The 16,274-nt window shown below is 38.5% G+C and overlaps 1 protein-coding gene across 1 annotated transcript; it reads right to left on the bottom strand.

Annotated features, from left to right (window-relative positions):
• Positions 1 to 5,425: 5,425 nt before the first annotated feature.
• CENPW (centromere protein W) lies at positions 5,426 to 9,935 on the bottom strand. The gene is made up of 3 exons (XM_004702054.2): positions 9,713 to 9,935; positions 8,637 to 8,750; positions 5,426 to 5,919 (listed from the first exon to the last, which is right to left on the bottom strand). Exons 1-3 carry the CDS (start codon positions 9,836 to 9,838, stop codon positions 5,893 to 5,895), a joined length of 267 nt encoding a protein of 88 aa, XP_004702111.1. The 5' UTR covers positions 9,839 to 9,935; the 3' UTR covers positions 5,426 to 5,892.
• Between the last annotated feature and the right edge of the window lie 6,339 nt (positions 9,936 to 16,274).

The following is a 16,274-nucleotide window of genomic DNA, read 5'->3' as shown; positions in this document are numbered from 1 at the left end:
GTGGCAGAGGCTACCAGATGCTACAGCACTTAGACCAGTGGTTCTCAACCTGTGGGTTGCAACCCCTTTGGGGGTCGAACAACCCTTTCACAGGGGTCATCTCCAGGCGGTCTGCCCACATGCAGATATGCCCATATACGAGTACCCGGCATGAAGACTGTTACACATGTTACACGATACTTCAAGACAAAATTTCATTTATTTGTAATTGAAATAAATATTTCACAATATATAATTACATATTGCTTTTGTGATTAATCACTGTGCTTTAATTATGTTCAATTTGTAACCATGAAAATACATCCTACATATCAGATGCTAACATTATGATTCATAAAAGTAGCAAAATTACAGTTAAGAAGTAGCAATGAAAATAATTTCATGGTTGGGGGTTACATGAGGGACTGTATTAAAGGGTCGTGGCATTAGGAAGGTTGAGAACCACTGACTTAGACCATGAGCCAGAACAAAGGAATAATTCCAAACCCATGGACAGAGTGGTGGGTGGGCTTCCTGACCCACAGAAAAAGGCAGAGAGCAAGGGACCACCTGGCTGAGAAACCAAGGATAAAAGACATGCCTGACAGCAAGGTTGAAGAGACAATACAGGGAAAAAAACCCAATTCTTAGTATTTTGTAATGCTAATTTCTCTTGTAACTCCCATAATCATGATATCACTTGTGAGTTGTGTGTGGCCATTGCAATGAATTATCAAACTCAGTAGAGAAGTACAAGGCTGTGGGAGGAATGGTTGGTGTCAGAACAGGTAAAGAAGGATGTACTATGGAGGTATGTTTGACCCTTGCTTCGTGTATGGCAATATCCCTATTGGTCAAACATACCTCCATCAGAAGTCAGATAGTCTACCTCCATTGCTGTTTATTGGAAACTCAATGAGGGAAAAACTTTCCTAACAATGGTGTTCAAGCAACTAAATATTCAGACAAAAAAGAAAGTAACTTTGGACTAAACCTTATGACTTATACAAAAATTAAATAAAAAAGGATTGGATACTTAAATGCAAGACATAAAACCATAAAATGTTTCGGTATAAGAAAAAGTCTTAGGGCCCACAGCTTAGTAAAGAGGTTATAAGTATTTCACCAAAAGCACAATCAATAAAAGAAAAAAGTTAAACTAGGCCACATCAACAGAAATATTTGAGCTGTGACTTTTAAGAGTTAAGAAAGCAAGCGCAAGGTGGGATGAAAACACTTCCAAACCAAAGGCCTCATATCTAGAACAGAAAAGAGCTCTTACAAAAGAGATAACCCAATTCGAAAGACAGGCAGATTTTAAGTGTTCTTGAAGCAATTCTGACTCATGACAGCCTGTGACAGAACAGCATTGTTCTCCAGAAAATTTCCAGTGGTTGACTTTTTAGGAGTGGATTGCCAGAGCAAGCAGATTTCCGACATTTCAGTCCCAGCCAAGCACTCAATGCTTGTGGCAACAAGCAAAGGTAGAAGTCTAAGGTTTAAGCCATTGTGCCAAAGTTCTTTGAAGAAAACATACTGGCTACAAATAAGCATAAGAGAATATGTTCAACACGGTTAGCATTATAAAAATGCAACTTAAAATCTTGAGTTACCAGTACATATCTATAAAAACAGCTAAAACAAAAATTAGCAACAATATCAAGCGTTTAAGTATGCCAGTTTTCTCGCATACTTGAATGCAAGATGGTATAGTCACAGGAAAATTGTCTGGCAGGTTTTCTTTCAAAAATAAACATGGCATCCAGATTTTCTGGACCCTAGGAGGCTGAGGGAACCATTGAAACTACTGCCGAGACATGTTATGCTTTGAGCTTCTGAAAATCAAGAATTATCTGCCTTGTGAACCATGCTCTTTGATATTATCAAATAGCAGCAATTTGAAAGAACTTCAGAGGCAGTGTTAAGTGCCTTTCCGTCTGGTCTCTTAACCTCGTGGGATAACAGAACACTGTTCATCCTCATAGCTGACAATGACCCTCACAGTCATTGCCACGGATGAGCCCATTGTTGCAGCCACTGTCATCTATCTCAAGTTATTTTAGCTTGCCTTCTGATTTACCAAGCAGGAAGTCCTTCTTTAGAGACCCATCCCTCCTTTTGACATAACCAAAGTGAAGACACGGCTTCTAAGAAACATTATGAAAGCCCCTTTTCTAATATAGATTTGTCCATTCTTCTAGCAAGTCATAATATATCCCATATTCTTCACTAAACACTACAATAATGAAGGATGGAATGCTGTCTTTTTTCATTGTCCAGCATGTCCATGCATAGGAGACAATGGAAACTACCATGGGTTGAGTCAGGAGTCCCTTAGCCCTCAAAGTGACATCTTTGCTTTTTTACACATCACTTGATTTCTTGACTGATGTATCCATGGACGTGGGTTGTGAATTTAAGTAAAATGGAGTATTTCACTTCAGTCATGTTATTTATATTAGTCCAGCGGAAGGTTGTTTCTTTGTGAGATATCTTGTCTGTTTTATGTGAGTGCTTTTCCTATCAGTGGCATGTGTGCGTTGCTGATGCTGGAAGCAATTTCAAATACCAAGTCATCAATGCTGACAGGTTTACGCAGGCCTTCCATATTGAAACAGGCTGAGGAGAACCTAGAGATGTACCCTCTATCACCATCCCAATCGGAAATTAGCCAGTGAAAACCTCAGCTAGCAGAGGAACACTGCTTTAAGGCTGGAAGAGGAACTTCTCAGAGGGAAAAGCCACCTCCTTAAAGTTGACTTCAGTGACTTACAATAACTTTCATGACCTTCAAAGCTTTCCAGATTTGCTAATGTAGCACAACCCAAAATGAGAAGAAACAGCTGCAAACATCAAGGGACAGCAAGTTTATGTTAATTAGGGAGAAAAAAATTAGAAAAAAAGGGTGATACTGATAACACAACAATTCAGAGCATAATTAACGACATTGAATTGTACAAGTAGACAATGTTGGACTGGTGTATATTCTGTTGTGTATCTACTCAACAACAAATTATGCTCTTACCATACAGTCCAGCAATAGCATTCCAAGCATCTATCCCAAAGAAATAAAAATCCAGGTCACACAAAAATGAGTACACGTTTTTCCACAGAAGTTTTATTTCTAATAGCAAAAAAAAAAATTCCTGGAAATATCCAAAGCAATTCTCAATAGGTGTATGTACGGTTATACAAACTGTGGCAGATCATGTCATGGAAGCTGTTCAATAATGAAAGAAACAGCGTACATGTAGCAACTTAAGTGGATCCCAAAGGCATTATGCTAAGTGGAAATTCAGCCACAATGGATTAGATCCAATAATCCCATTTATAACATGCCAAAAATGATAAAATTAGATATAGATTACTGTTGGCAAGGGTTAGGGATGGTGGCCAGAGTGGTGGTGGTGAGGGGTGGGGGTAGCACTTCTTGTAACTCTGATAGGGTAACACAGGAAGAGTTCTGTGGTCACGGAATGTAATTATATTGGTAGTTACAAGACCTTCTTCCGTGCTAAAAGCATCAGTTTAAAAGCATCAGCTGCTCAAGGGAGCAAAACAAGGTTTTTACCCCTATATAGTCTCAGAAATCCACAGGGGCAGTTCAAATTTTCTGAAGGGTCACCATTAGTCGGAATCCACTTGATGGTAGTGAGCTGAGTTGATACACACATTGTGTCAATGTAAAATCCTGGTTTTGATACTATACTATAATTTATAATTATGTAAGGTGTAATCACCAGTGGAAACTTGGATACATAAAATCTGTCTACCCAATCATTTCAAAATTTTGAAAGTAAAAATAATTTAAAAAACTATTGGATTTGATATGAAATAAATTTCTAAAGGATGCTCCACAGTGGCTCTCATCCTTCCTAATGCCACAACCCTTAAAACAGTTCCTTAAGTTGTGGTGACGCCCCAACCATAAAATTATTTTCATTGCTACTTCATAACTGTAATTTTGCTAGTTACGAATCGGGCAACCCCTGTGAAAGGGTCTTTCAACCCCCAAATGGTCACGACCCTCAGGTTGAGAACTGCTGCCTTAGAAGGAAAATAAAAGCACCTAATAAATGTGTGACTTGACAAAATACACGTTTTCTCCATAATTTTGGAGAAATTATGGTTTGTTTAGGAAAAAGAGAAAGGAGTTTTACATTGTTTATGGTGGGGGAAAGTGGTGGGGTGTTTTCACATAGAGAAATTTTATCAAGAATCTCCTGGGAGAGGGAGATGGTGCCCTACCAAGTTACTGCAAGTGTTTTGCTGAGATGCTGGAAGCTGGCTCTCAGGCACTTGTCTGAGAATCCAGTGAACTGGATTTTCAAGTGTCACGAGAAAAGTCAAATTCCACTGGGCATAGCAAGGGTTTCAGGGAAATGTAGTCCCAAGATATTGACATTCCGCGCACATACTCAGTGCAAATTTCCACCTTCTCTCCCATGCCCTATCACACTGCCCCCTACAATATTTTATACGCTTAATTCTTTATGAGAACAGGGACAAAGATCTCTTTTTTCTGTAGCTACTTCCTGCTTATATAGTATATCATCACCCTAATGAGTAGAAATCTCTCAATCTATTCTATATTAAAGGGAGCAAGTTCTTTCAGGTAGAGATGTTGGACTTAACGCTAAGTCATTCATTGGCACTGCCCAGCAGTCTAAGTTCTGCAAGACTGACTGGGCCTGCTCCTTCAGAAAATTCCACCAAGTCACACACAAAGGTTGTCCTGAGGAAAATCTCTGAGAGTCGCCTGGACTCTTACTGCAGAGTGAGGTGACTGGTGGCCACTCACCTCTTCCCTGGGTAAGGCTCCAGTCGGATCCACAGTGGAGAGGGGATGAGCAAGAGAAGTCCAGCACTTATATTCTTTTTCCTGGCTCAGCTCACCAGAAATGCTACCGAAGCTTCAGGTTCTTGCCTTCCCCAAATAAAGATTTGCTTGGAGAGGAATAGAGTGGGGTTTTTACATAGAGAAATTTTATTAAGAATCCCTGGGAGAGGGAAATGATGCCTCATCGAGACATCATGATGGCTGGCACTTCTCTTAGGATGTACTTTTAAAACTAGGTAGCTAGGTTTTGAAAAAAAAAATGTTGAATAATTATTTTAAGAACATAATGATAAATAGAACTGCTTATGTGAAGGCATTACAAACTAACACTAATACTTGTAATGCACTTAGATTTGCTTGCATGTTATCTTTCTTTGGAGAGTAATTCCACAGGTAACTTCGGTTAAAGTCTAAATATATACATATATACTTAATTCTAAGCATTTTTTCAAAGTGCACCTAGTTCTCATTTATCTTATAGTTAGGTTCTAAATGCTGCCTCATTACTAATACTAAATTAATTTTATTACATGAAAATAGAGGATAGCCACATCATATCACAAAATGGAAGGTGACTACAACATTATAAACCACTGAGAACCACAGCCCAGTCAAGCTGACACATAATCTTAACCATCACAGCCAGTGTTAATAACTGTTATTAGCACTTCAAATCTGGCATTCACCACTGCGAAATATACATGATTAATTCACAAAATATTAAGATATAGTTCCTATTGTCATAATTGCAAATGGTAGGTGAGATCTAGTTGGTGAAGGAAGAGTAGGTATCTAAAATTAAGCTTATATATATATATCGTATAGAAAATATGTGCAATAACAAAAGGAAAATAGAAATGGACAAGACTACTGAAAGAAATCACAATGGTACAAAATCTTTGAATTTATGCATTTACTTGAGACATTTAAATATTAGTAAAATAAAATACACATATATACTCATCTAGCCAATAGTTAAATATCTATAATGCTAAGTAGATATGTAAAAATTAGTTTGACTCCTGTTAGCATCTAAAATAATACACAGTTTTCAAGAATGTGTTCTTTGACTTCTAACCTCTGCTCTTCTTTAGAATTACCTGGGAGGGGTAATAAAAGAAGATTCGTATTATACACATGGCAAATATTATATCTGTAGAAAATCAAGAAAATAGTTAACAAAAGGATAAGGAGTCCTATGTGCATAATATGCAAAAATCAAATTGGAAGATGATTAGGGAATATGGTGGCTATAGTCTCCTTCTCTCAATGAATGTAAAACAATTCTAGATTCTCAAAATCTAATTTAATTTTCAGTTGGCAGACAAGCACAAAACTGTGAGCCAGCAGGGATGCTTTCCATAACTCTAACGCAACACAAATCCACTGTGGCATAAAATTTTTAATAATTTGGGCAGAATTCCTTTGGGAATTAGATTAGTTATCACCATGCTCAACACTAGGTAGGGAGCATAGAGAACATATAGCACATGCGCAGAATGAAACAACCCATGGTGACCCTATTTGCAGAGAGAACAGCCCATAGGGTTTACATGGCTGCCATATTCATGGAAGCAGATGCCAAGCCTTCCTCCTGCAGAAGCACCAACCTTTTGGCTAGCAACAAGAGCTTAATCATCATACCACCAAGACTCTTTCTCTGTTCTTCATTAACATGAACACTTCAAATGAAAGTATTATATCCTCAAGTGAATTTACAAAATCCTGAACTAAAACCATATCATGTGGATATTCAAGAAGGAATACACTTATTTATCTGACTTTTAGTGGTTGTCCATCTATTAAAATCTCAGGAACACATTTAGAAAACTCTACCCTAAGCATCATATTATATAGAAACACAAGTACTAGGCAATGTTCTCTGCTTATATAAGAAATTTGATTAGTAAGACATTGAAACAGCAAAACAAAGTTAGAAAATAGCTAATTAACGAATTAGGATCTTTAAAAATAATCAAGAACAAGGTAAATTTCCTAGGTGATAATGCTCTCTACTACCTATCAAAAAACCCACAAATTCACTGCCATTGGGTCAATGCTGACTCATAGCAACCAGGGTAGAACTGCCCCTGGGAATTTCTGAGACTGTAACTCTTTATGGAATTAGAAAGTCTCATGGTTCTTTCATGCAGTTAGCAGTCCAAAGAGTAACCACCAAGCCACCTCCTATAATCCCATGAGGAGGCCCTGTTAGCACAGTGGTTAAGTACTCAGCTATTAACTAGAGGTTGTGGCTTGAACTCATCAGTCACTGCATAAGGGACAGATGTCAGGGTTGCAGAGAGAGTGAATTATTTAACATGGCTCCTCTAGCCAAAATCTCTAACTCCCACCAAGCAACTTTCTCCTGCATGGGTCTGCTACGAAGGTGGGGAAGATACTGATAGGATTTACTTGTGAATAATTGGGAACAGGATTCCCTGGAATGCCGTCCTGTTGCATATAAGTAAGCCCTCAGAGAATCAGGAGGGGGAATCTCATTGCCAGCAAGAGCCAGAAGTATAGTGTGTCCTCTGGACCCAAAATCCCTGCCCAGTAAGCCTCCTGGCTCTAGAAGACAGCTATAACAATCAGAGGACCAGCAACAGAACCAGGAGCCAGAACATGGAACAGAGTGGTGGACTTCCCAACGGTGGCAGTTACATAATCTTCTGTCAACTTGAGCAAATGGGTGAGGGCTAGCCTGTCAATCAGGCAAGGACAATAAGGCTTCTATGTGGGCATGACCTCCTGAGGATTCTGAGAACTGTCTTCCTCCCTGGAGGTAGGACACACACTCTCCCTGCTTGACATTCCTGTTGACAAGCCACATGGAGCTACACTGATGGAGCCAGAGCCCTGAAGCTGGAGGAACCACTGGATCCACAAGACTTCCTGCCATTGACCTGTGATCTTCCTGCATTCGGTAGTAATTGCATGTGTTGCTTGAGTCTGAAGAGGAATTTATGGACTGGTATTGGACTTATGAACTCGATCTGGACTGGGCTGGGGTGTTTTTTTAATATAAAAGAACTCTTTATATAAAGCTCTTTCTTATACACATGAGTGTCTCTGGATTTCTCTAGTCAACCCAGACTAACACACCAACCCATGTAAGGCTGAGTATTTTTGTTCAGGAAGCTGGCTTACAGCGTAAGGTGCTCTGGACACGTCATTGGGTAGGCTGGGCTTGGAGCTTGAGCTTAATGTCTTCTGATTGAGGCTTACAGCAGTGTCCTTTGGGCATTTATTAGCAGATCCAAAAGAACTTTGTAACATGTCCTGACAACTATCCTGAGCATTTCCCACTAGCAATACAACTTGTTAACTCCCTTAATAAACCCTTTAATCATAAATTTTGTCTGTGGGTTCTGTGTCACCATGGCAATTGACATTGGAACCCAGACATAAAGTAGAGAATGTTTTTAAAACAACACAATAGTCTGCTTCTGAAAGGTTACACCTTGGAAATGCTCTGGGGCAGTTCTGATCTGTCCAATAGGGTTGCTTATAGTTGGAATCAACTTGACAACAGTGGGCAAAAGTTACAATCCTACAGTCAAGCAGTCAAAACGTAATTTCTTGCTAAACTGTGAAAAATCAGTGACTATAAATCTTTCCATCAAAAATCCTTAGTATACATATAGGGGGCGGGGGGATCTAACTCCATACTTAAAATCCACTAACACGAAAAGCCAAGCTTCAAACTCAGTCAACAAAGCTGAATGAAGAATCCAAATATGAATCAGTTGTTTCCTTGAAATTAATCCTTCTTCAAAAAATGCTTTGCTCAAGAAAAGAAAAGTAAGATTTTTACCTTTGCTGCAGCCAGGATATGTTCTTTTTTAATTACTCCACACTTATTCTCACAAGCATTTATCCTGGACTCCTCTGCTAACCGATGAACAAATAGTAAGCAATTCAAATGAATCTTCAAAAGAGCAAATTTTAAAAGATTTTAAAACTTGACCATTGATGCTTTCAAATAATGACTTAGAATTAATGGATCTCAAACTGTACTGTAACATTAATTATGACAATAATTTACATACTGTGATTAACTCATTTAATTCAATTTAAAGCTATATAGAATTTATTTTAGTATATTTTACATTCCATAAAATTAAACTTTCTCAGGACAAGTCCACAAGAGGGTTTCAAAACGTCTGTGGCAAATGGAAATTTACCATGAACTTTTGGAAGTTCATTTGTATGAAATGAGGCTATATACACGGTAGACAATAGATATAAGCAATAGGTTATAAAGCATCGCTATATAACTTAAACAGGACGGTCATCTGCTCACTTTTCAACAAACGTTTTTACCTTTATAAAAAAAATGTAGTTTTATAAATTTGGATGTTAGTTTGCTCCCTTACCATAGTTTACAACCTTTTCTGTCTCCCATATTCTCTCTTTTAAACCGTTTTATTGGCATATAATTCAGAGTGGCTCTCTTGCCTTTCGCAACTACACATTAAGCACAATGGGCAACTGTTCTCAACCGTGTTGTTTTTTAAATATGCCTCTCAAAAGGTCCGATAGCTACATGTCAAGGTTCCTCGAATCAACTGAGCGCCAGCAATATAAACTGACATGCAAACCAAACCCACCGCCACCAAGTCGAGGCCGACGGCTCCCGAGAGCCTGAGCCTGAAGCCCTTCACGTGAGAAGCCGCTCTTGCTCCCGCGGAGCCGAGGTTTCAAAAGCGGCCCGACGCGTAACCTCTACGCCACCAGGGCTCCTTACACTGGCACGAAAATCTACCTAGAAGTTGACGGAAGTGGCCTAGCAGGGCTCTAAATTAGGTGTGGGGGGCGAAACCAAGACTGGGTTTATTTTTTCCAGTTTCTCCTTCCCAACGCCCAGCCCGAAAAGCAGAAGACTCTCACCAGTAAGTCGCCATTCGTCTCCAGCCGTAGGTGAGGCTTCCGCAGCTTCAGGGCGCGTTTGAGGAAGCCGCGAGGCGCCCTGCGCTTGACCTTTCTCGCCCGGGGGGCTGTGGAGGAGAACGCCATTTCTCCTCTCCGGGACCAACCGCCTCGGGCAGCGAGCCGACTCTCCCGCCAACCGAGGCGGGCAGAACCCTCTGGGCTTCAGGCTCTTCACCGGCCTCCGAGACTCAGAACAGACGTTTGAATCCCCCGCCAACGAAGAGTTCCGGGCGCTCCGCAGTGACGTCAGCACAGCGCAGACTCCGCCCCCTGGAAGCGCCAGGATGTGGGTTGAACCAGCCGGGCGATGGGCGGGTCCAGGACACGCCCTCACGCCTGTAAAGGGTGGAGACTTCCTTTAAACACGCAGTCCGCCCTGGCTGTTTGGAGGTATTTATTTATCCTATCGTCCCTAAAAATGTTAAGAAATCGTAGATTACTTGTTCTCCCAAAGCAGCTTTACTTTTTCCCCCAGCTCTTCCTGTCTCAACTGTGCCTACCATCAAGTAGGTGATTAGGAAGACATCTGCGATGTTTTATCAGGATTCCAAAAATAATAATAATTTTATAGTAAGCATAATTTTCTGATGCCAACAATAGCACTTTGTTACACTTTTAAATAATCAATCTAATACCGTCTAAAAGCCTTCCTGGTGGTACTTTGTTGTAAGCATTGGACCAGGAAAGCATTGAACTGCTAGCTACAGGGTCTGTGATTCTCTGACTCCTAGCTACCATAAGACAGAGTAGAACTGCCCAAGAGTTTCCAAGGATACAGACTGCCTTATCTTTTTCCCTTTGGAGTGGCTGGTGAGTTCGAACTGTTGAGCCACGGAGCAGCCTAACCTTACATCACCAGGTATCCTGCAGAAGGATTACAGCCTAGAAAACCTAACGGCAGTTTTAGCCTGCCACATAGGTTCTCTGTAAATTGGAATTCAGTTAATGGCATCCAAGAACAACAATAAATTTCTATTTCCAGACAATAGCTCTTTCCACTTCACCTGCCTCCCATGTTCAAGATCTCCTCTCCGCCTCGGATCTTGTCTTCTGACCTTAAGTGGCTTCTGGTTATATGCTATTGTCGTGTGGCCTCAAGTCTGAGAAGGTGTGTTTCAACCTCTGACTTTTCAGTTAACACCCTAGAGTTAAACCATTGCACCATGAGGCTCCTGGTCATAATAAGTCCTTATTATGACCAAATACCATATTGTCCACTCAATTATCTTATTCTTAGGCCTTTGTAGTTGTGAAAACTGAAAAGGGAAATACTCCATGGTTTAAAATCAGGAAAGTTGTTGATTCATGTGCTGATATGAATGTTGCTATTTCTGTTCTACCCACAGTAAAATGTTTGTGGAGCTTGAGTGAAAATCAGTTTTTATACTGTAATTAGGACTGAACCCAAATATCTAAATTTTCCAATATGTTATTCCATCTTAAGTATAAGGACTGCATCTAAATACAGATTACTTTTTTTAAAAATTATTAATGTGTAAACATTTTACCCTTATTAGTGAGGGTAAAAACAATGCAATGAACAGAACAAAGCAGTGAACAATTCTATTACAACCTAAATTTTCTTTTCCAGTTTTTCAATAATTTCATTTTCAGTGACTCAAAGGCTTAAATATCACTAGGTTGCTACTGGTACCCTGGCCTACCCAGCTGGTATCTCTCCCACCTCATCCCCTTCGCACCCCCATAGAGAAATAATGTTGATAAATCTGACAGCCTCTGATCTCAAAGAGAAGTATAAGGGAGTCTAGATATTAAGAAAAATGCCTAGATGGGAGTACCAGTGATACTGGAAAGGTAAGTATTTCCATTTCTTTATTCCAACCAGTTCTGCCTGTCTCTAAAGTTTGTTCTGATTTGAACAGAGCCATTGATGGTGTTGGAGGACAAAAGTAAAATTGGTTCAAGAGAAATTATTCAAAGATATATACATTAAGGTATTGGAAAGTTGTGCTTTTTTGTATCAAGTTATTCACCTCTAGTAAGCTTAAGTGGAGAGGAAATGTTTTGAGAATGATGAGGGCAATGAATGTACAAATGCGCTTTACACAATTGATGTATGTATGGATTGTGATGAGTCGTATGAGCCCCTAATAAAATGATTAAAAAAAAAAAGATTTTTTTCTTTCTTTCAAGGAATAGGTTTTGGTATCAAGTACTATACAGGCTATCTATTAGAAACAGGTTTTATGAAACAATGATTTTAAAAAGATTGCTACATGTTTTTGAGAATTCATTCTATGGGAAAGGTTCCTGGGTGAAACAAATGGTTTGCACTCAACTTCTGGCCTAAAGGTTGGTGGTTCGAACCCACCCAGCAGTGCCACGAAAGACAAGCTTAGTGATCTGCTTCTGTCAACACTGTAACCAAGGAACCCTTATGAAGCAGTTCTACATGGTTTGTTGTTATTATTTCTTTGTTTGTTTTGTCTGATCTAATGGGGTGAGGGTGAAGGAGGCTGAGTGGGAATCCTAAGTATAAAGAGTTTTTGACATATTATTTTATTAGTTCCATAAAGTTATGTTGATTACACTAATGGTTGAAATAAATTTTTTTTCTGCCTGCCATTACAGCAAGGTTGCCGGAATTTATGTAACTTTTAAAAAAAAGTCAGATTTTTATATTATTTGTGAGCTACAGAATTTTATGAAAGTTTTGGAGCCTATACTTGTTCAAATTTTCATCAGTCCAGTTGTTTATAAATTGTCCCAGAAGCTTTGGTAATTTCACCTTCCTCGTGTAATCTCTTAATGAATATTTGTATTTCAAGTGTAGTAACTCAGCCAAGTGCACTCCATCTAAGCCTACTCCTCATCACCTAGCCTCCTTCACAGATTGGATACAGAGAAATTATAGCGACATAATTTGTTTTTCAGTGTTGGCAAAAGATGTTGGCTTTAACACAAATCCTTCTTATAAATGCCAGAAATCTTTGACTTTCTGGTATATATTTCGATGATCAAAAGATGCCTTTACTGTAGGACATAACGATCCAAATGAAATGGTCATTACTAGTAAATAATAAGTGAAAATAAACACCATCACTGTCAGTAAAACTACATTACTAACCATAATTTTTCTGTAAAATTATATTATCAGATTCTAAACTATTAAAAATAATTGCACTAGAGTAATATTTGGAGCACGATCAGACAAATGAAGATAACTAAAATTTTGCTCAGTTGGTGATAAGCCAAAAATAAATCATCATGAATTATAAAAGAAAATACTCCCAAAATTTCAGTGATTTCAGAGGATTTTGAAACTGACACTGCAGTCCCAGGATAAATTCTCAAGAATTCTTTAAGACATTTGAATGACATCAATTGACTCATTGCAAGGAGAATAATAAACTTACCATTTATTGTTGGTTAAGCATTTCTTCTCTTCTGTCTTGAAACTACCATGATATTTCCTGGAAACTCCAAGCACATGTTAACCAAATGTGTAAAATTTCAGAATAATTTATTATTTAGCAACTGTTACCAGAGAGGACAAAGGGAGGGACAACTAGGACCCACTGAAGGAAATAACACATTCTCCCTTCTCTCACTGTGGGTCTCCCATTCTGGGTGAGGCACAGGAAAGGGGAAGAGAAGCTATAAATGGGGTAAGATACTGAAGATTTAGTTATTCCTCTGACTAAATGGAAATGGTGATGATAATTACTAGGTTAGACCAGAATTTCAAGCAACAAAACCAGAGGGACTTGTAGTTTATTATCCAAGAGAGGGAAAGTTTGCCTCTACTGTTTTCATTGTTATTAGCAGCCACTGGGTTGGCCTCCAATTCATATTGATTCTATGCACAAGATTACAAAAGGCCCTGCACCATGCCCAGTATCAATGCTTCTTGATTGGCCAATAAAGTTTTCATTTCATTGGCTGAATTTTAGAAGTAGATCATCAAGCTTTTATTCTGCCTTCATCTTAGCTGGGAAGGCTCTCTGAAGATTTCTTAGCATTGTAGTAGAACACAGGGCTCTAGAGTAGAAAAGGACTTCGTTCTCCAGCATTACGGTGCACATGGAAGCTATAACTTAATGAGTACAGAATTTCTGTTTGGGGTGAAAAAAATATGGAAATATTGATGAAGCTAGCTATTCACACATGGTGTGAATGTAATTGATACTGCTAATTATATACTTAAAACTGGTTAAAATGATCAGTTTTGTTATATATACTTTACTACAATAAAAAATAAATTTAAAAAAGAAATTAATCCACAAAGAAATTTTGATGGCTGCACAGGAAAAAAATAAACTCCTGCTTATACTTCATCCAGTCTGAATTGTTTAATAAACTTATGTCTTTATGAAAATGATGGTATCATGTGTGTTTCCAATGTAGCAGAGACTACATTGAATATCTTGTACATTCATGTACACACATATGCACATACATATTATGTCCTCTACAACCATAGAGAAAAAATGCGAGTACTGTTCCTCTTTTACAGGGAATAAAAAGAGAACAAAAGTAACTTTCCAAAATTATTATATTGTAAATGAGGTTTATCACACAATGAAAAGTTGGACACAATGTAAAACATTACAGTGAACCCTCGTTTATAGTGGTTAATCGGTTCTAGACCCTACCGTGATAAATTAAATTCCACGAAGTAGGATTCCTTATTTGTAAATCAAATATTTTCGTAGTTAGAGCATAGAGGACATGAAAAAAACACCCTTTAGTCACCATTACACTCGTATTACCCAATTTATTAAACGAAAAATGGAAAATACAGTAAAACATTTTGGACGTTACAATTATCATTTATTATTTATTATATTATTTATGGCATCAAGCGTGTACAGTATGAGCCAATCAGTGGCAGTAATGACAGAGCATGCGCTGTTACCCAAAAACCGCGATAGAGTGAAGCCGCGGAGGTCGGTCAAAGCGCGAAGTGGCGAGGGTTCACTGTAATTAGATAAATATATCCACTGTATGTCATCTTATGCTGTTGTTGTGTACCACCAATAGATTCTGAATCAAGCAACCGTGTTAGGTCGGGTTAACTAGAGAAACAAATCCAGAGACATTCATATATGTGTAAGAAAGAGTTTTATATCAAGAAGTAATTGTATATCCAGAAAACATCCCAGCCCAGTCCAACTGAAGTCCATAAGTTTGATACTAGTCGATAAGTCCCTCTTCAGACTCACGGAGCTACGCGCAATGATGCGGCTCTGGCAGGTCTCAGAGTGGCTTGCTGGCATGAAAGTGAAAGCAGAGAGAAGGAAGAAGGTTCCCAGGGCCCTCCTTACGAGAAGGCCACACCCACAAGGAGGCACCCTCAGGTAGTGACCTGACTGACAGGTTGGACTCCACACTAACACTTTGATATATCAAGCTGACGTGAAATTATGTAAGTACCACACAACCGTACATGACAAAGTAGACCTACCTGTTAGGCTTACAAAGCTGCAACCTTTACAAGAATGTTCTTCAGGTCGTTTCTCCCTCACGGGGGCTGGTGGATTCCAACCACCAATCTTTTGATTAGCAGCCAAGCACTTAATCATTACACTACCAGGGCTTCTCAAAATGATAACTCAGTGAGATAAATGGAAAAGTCTATTACTGTACCTTTGCTGCGAATAGGTATTTTATTATTGGTAGCTTTGCTTATATATAATATAAGCTTTTGAAAATAAAAAGAACATGATGTTAATGAAAGAGGGTTAATATGAGAGATTTTAAGAAACAGTAGTTTCCCATTTAATTGATGGGGTAAAACTATTTTGCTTTGGAAAAAAATAACTTTGTAATTAAATGGAGAGAGAACTCCCCTTTTTAAATGTTTACTAAAACTCAGCAAGTAGTTTATATTTTTGCAAACTGTCTGAAACTAGATTTTTAGTATAATGAGATTAGCAATGGCAGTAACAAAAATGTCTTATTGAATGTTAACTGCTGACTGAAAATGATTTTTATAATTTTAGCATGAGCATCTCTTAAGCCTTCTGCTGTGAGCATATCTGTGTTCCAGCACAAAGGAGGAAGTGGAAGTGAAGCACGTATGCCTTTTCATGAAGGTCAGTGTCTGGAAGTTGCATTTATCATATTATGTATATTTCTTTGGGCAGAATGCTGATATATCCTGCACTGAGATGTAAACTAGGGTTCGCATAAGTGTCTTCATTTAAGCTAATGTGTCTCTCTGTAAAAAATCAGTGATTTATTACTCTAAAAGAAAGGGAGAGTAGGTAGGTAATTGGTGTGTGATAACTGGCCACAGAAAGAAACTTTTACTGGGAGTCAAAATTCTTTCTGTGAAGACTGTATAGTTCCATTACTTACTAGTTGTGAAATCTTTGGGCAAGTGACTTAATCATTCAAAACATAACTTATGTAATTTGAAAAGAAGGAAATACTTCACATTATCACTATAAACTACATTTCCCATATTTGGCTGCCCCAAATATATACACCTCCTTCTATTTTTGCTAGGAAATAATTACTATGTGTGTCTTGTAAAACTATTATCAGACTATAC

Source organism: Echinops telfairi, unplaced genomic scaffold (genome assembly GCF_000313985.2).
Source record: "Echinops telfairi isolate 266 unplaced genomic scaffold, ASM31398v2 ScPeMD7_3533;HRSCAF=4204_0, whole genome shotgun sequence".
Lineage (NCBI taxonomy): Eukaryota > Metazoa > Chordata > Mammalia > Afrosoricida > Tenrecidae > Echinops > Echinops telfairi.
The sequence above is the reverse complement of the archived record's forward strand: the minus strand, read 5'-3'. Positions and strand labels throughout refer to the sequence as shown.

Excerpts from the sequence above, each read along its gene's own strand:
- CENPW (XM_004702054.2), bottom strand. The coding sequence starts at position 9,838 with ATGGCGTTCTCCTCCACAGCCCCCCGGGCGAGAAAGGTCAAGCGCAGG. Across the intron at positions 8,751-9,712 it reads AGACGAATGGCGACTTACTG|ATTCATTTGAATTGCTTACT; the intron begins GTGAGAGTCTTC and ends GCTCTTTTGAAG. Across the intron at positions 5,920-8,636 it reads ATATCCTGGCTGCAGCAAAG|GTAATTCTAAAGAAGAGCAG; the intron begins GTAAAAATCTTA and ends TACCCCTCCCAG.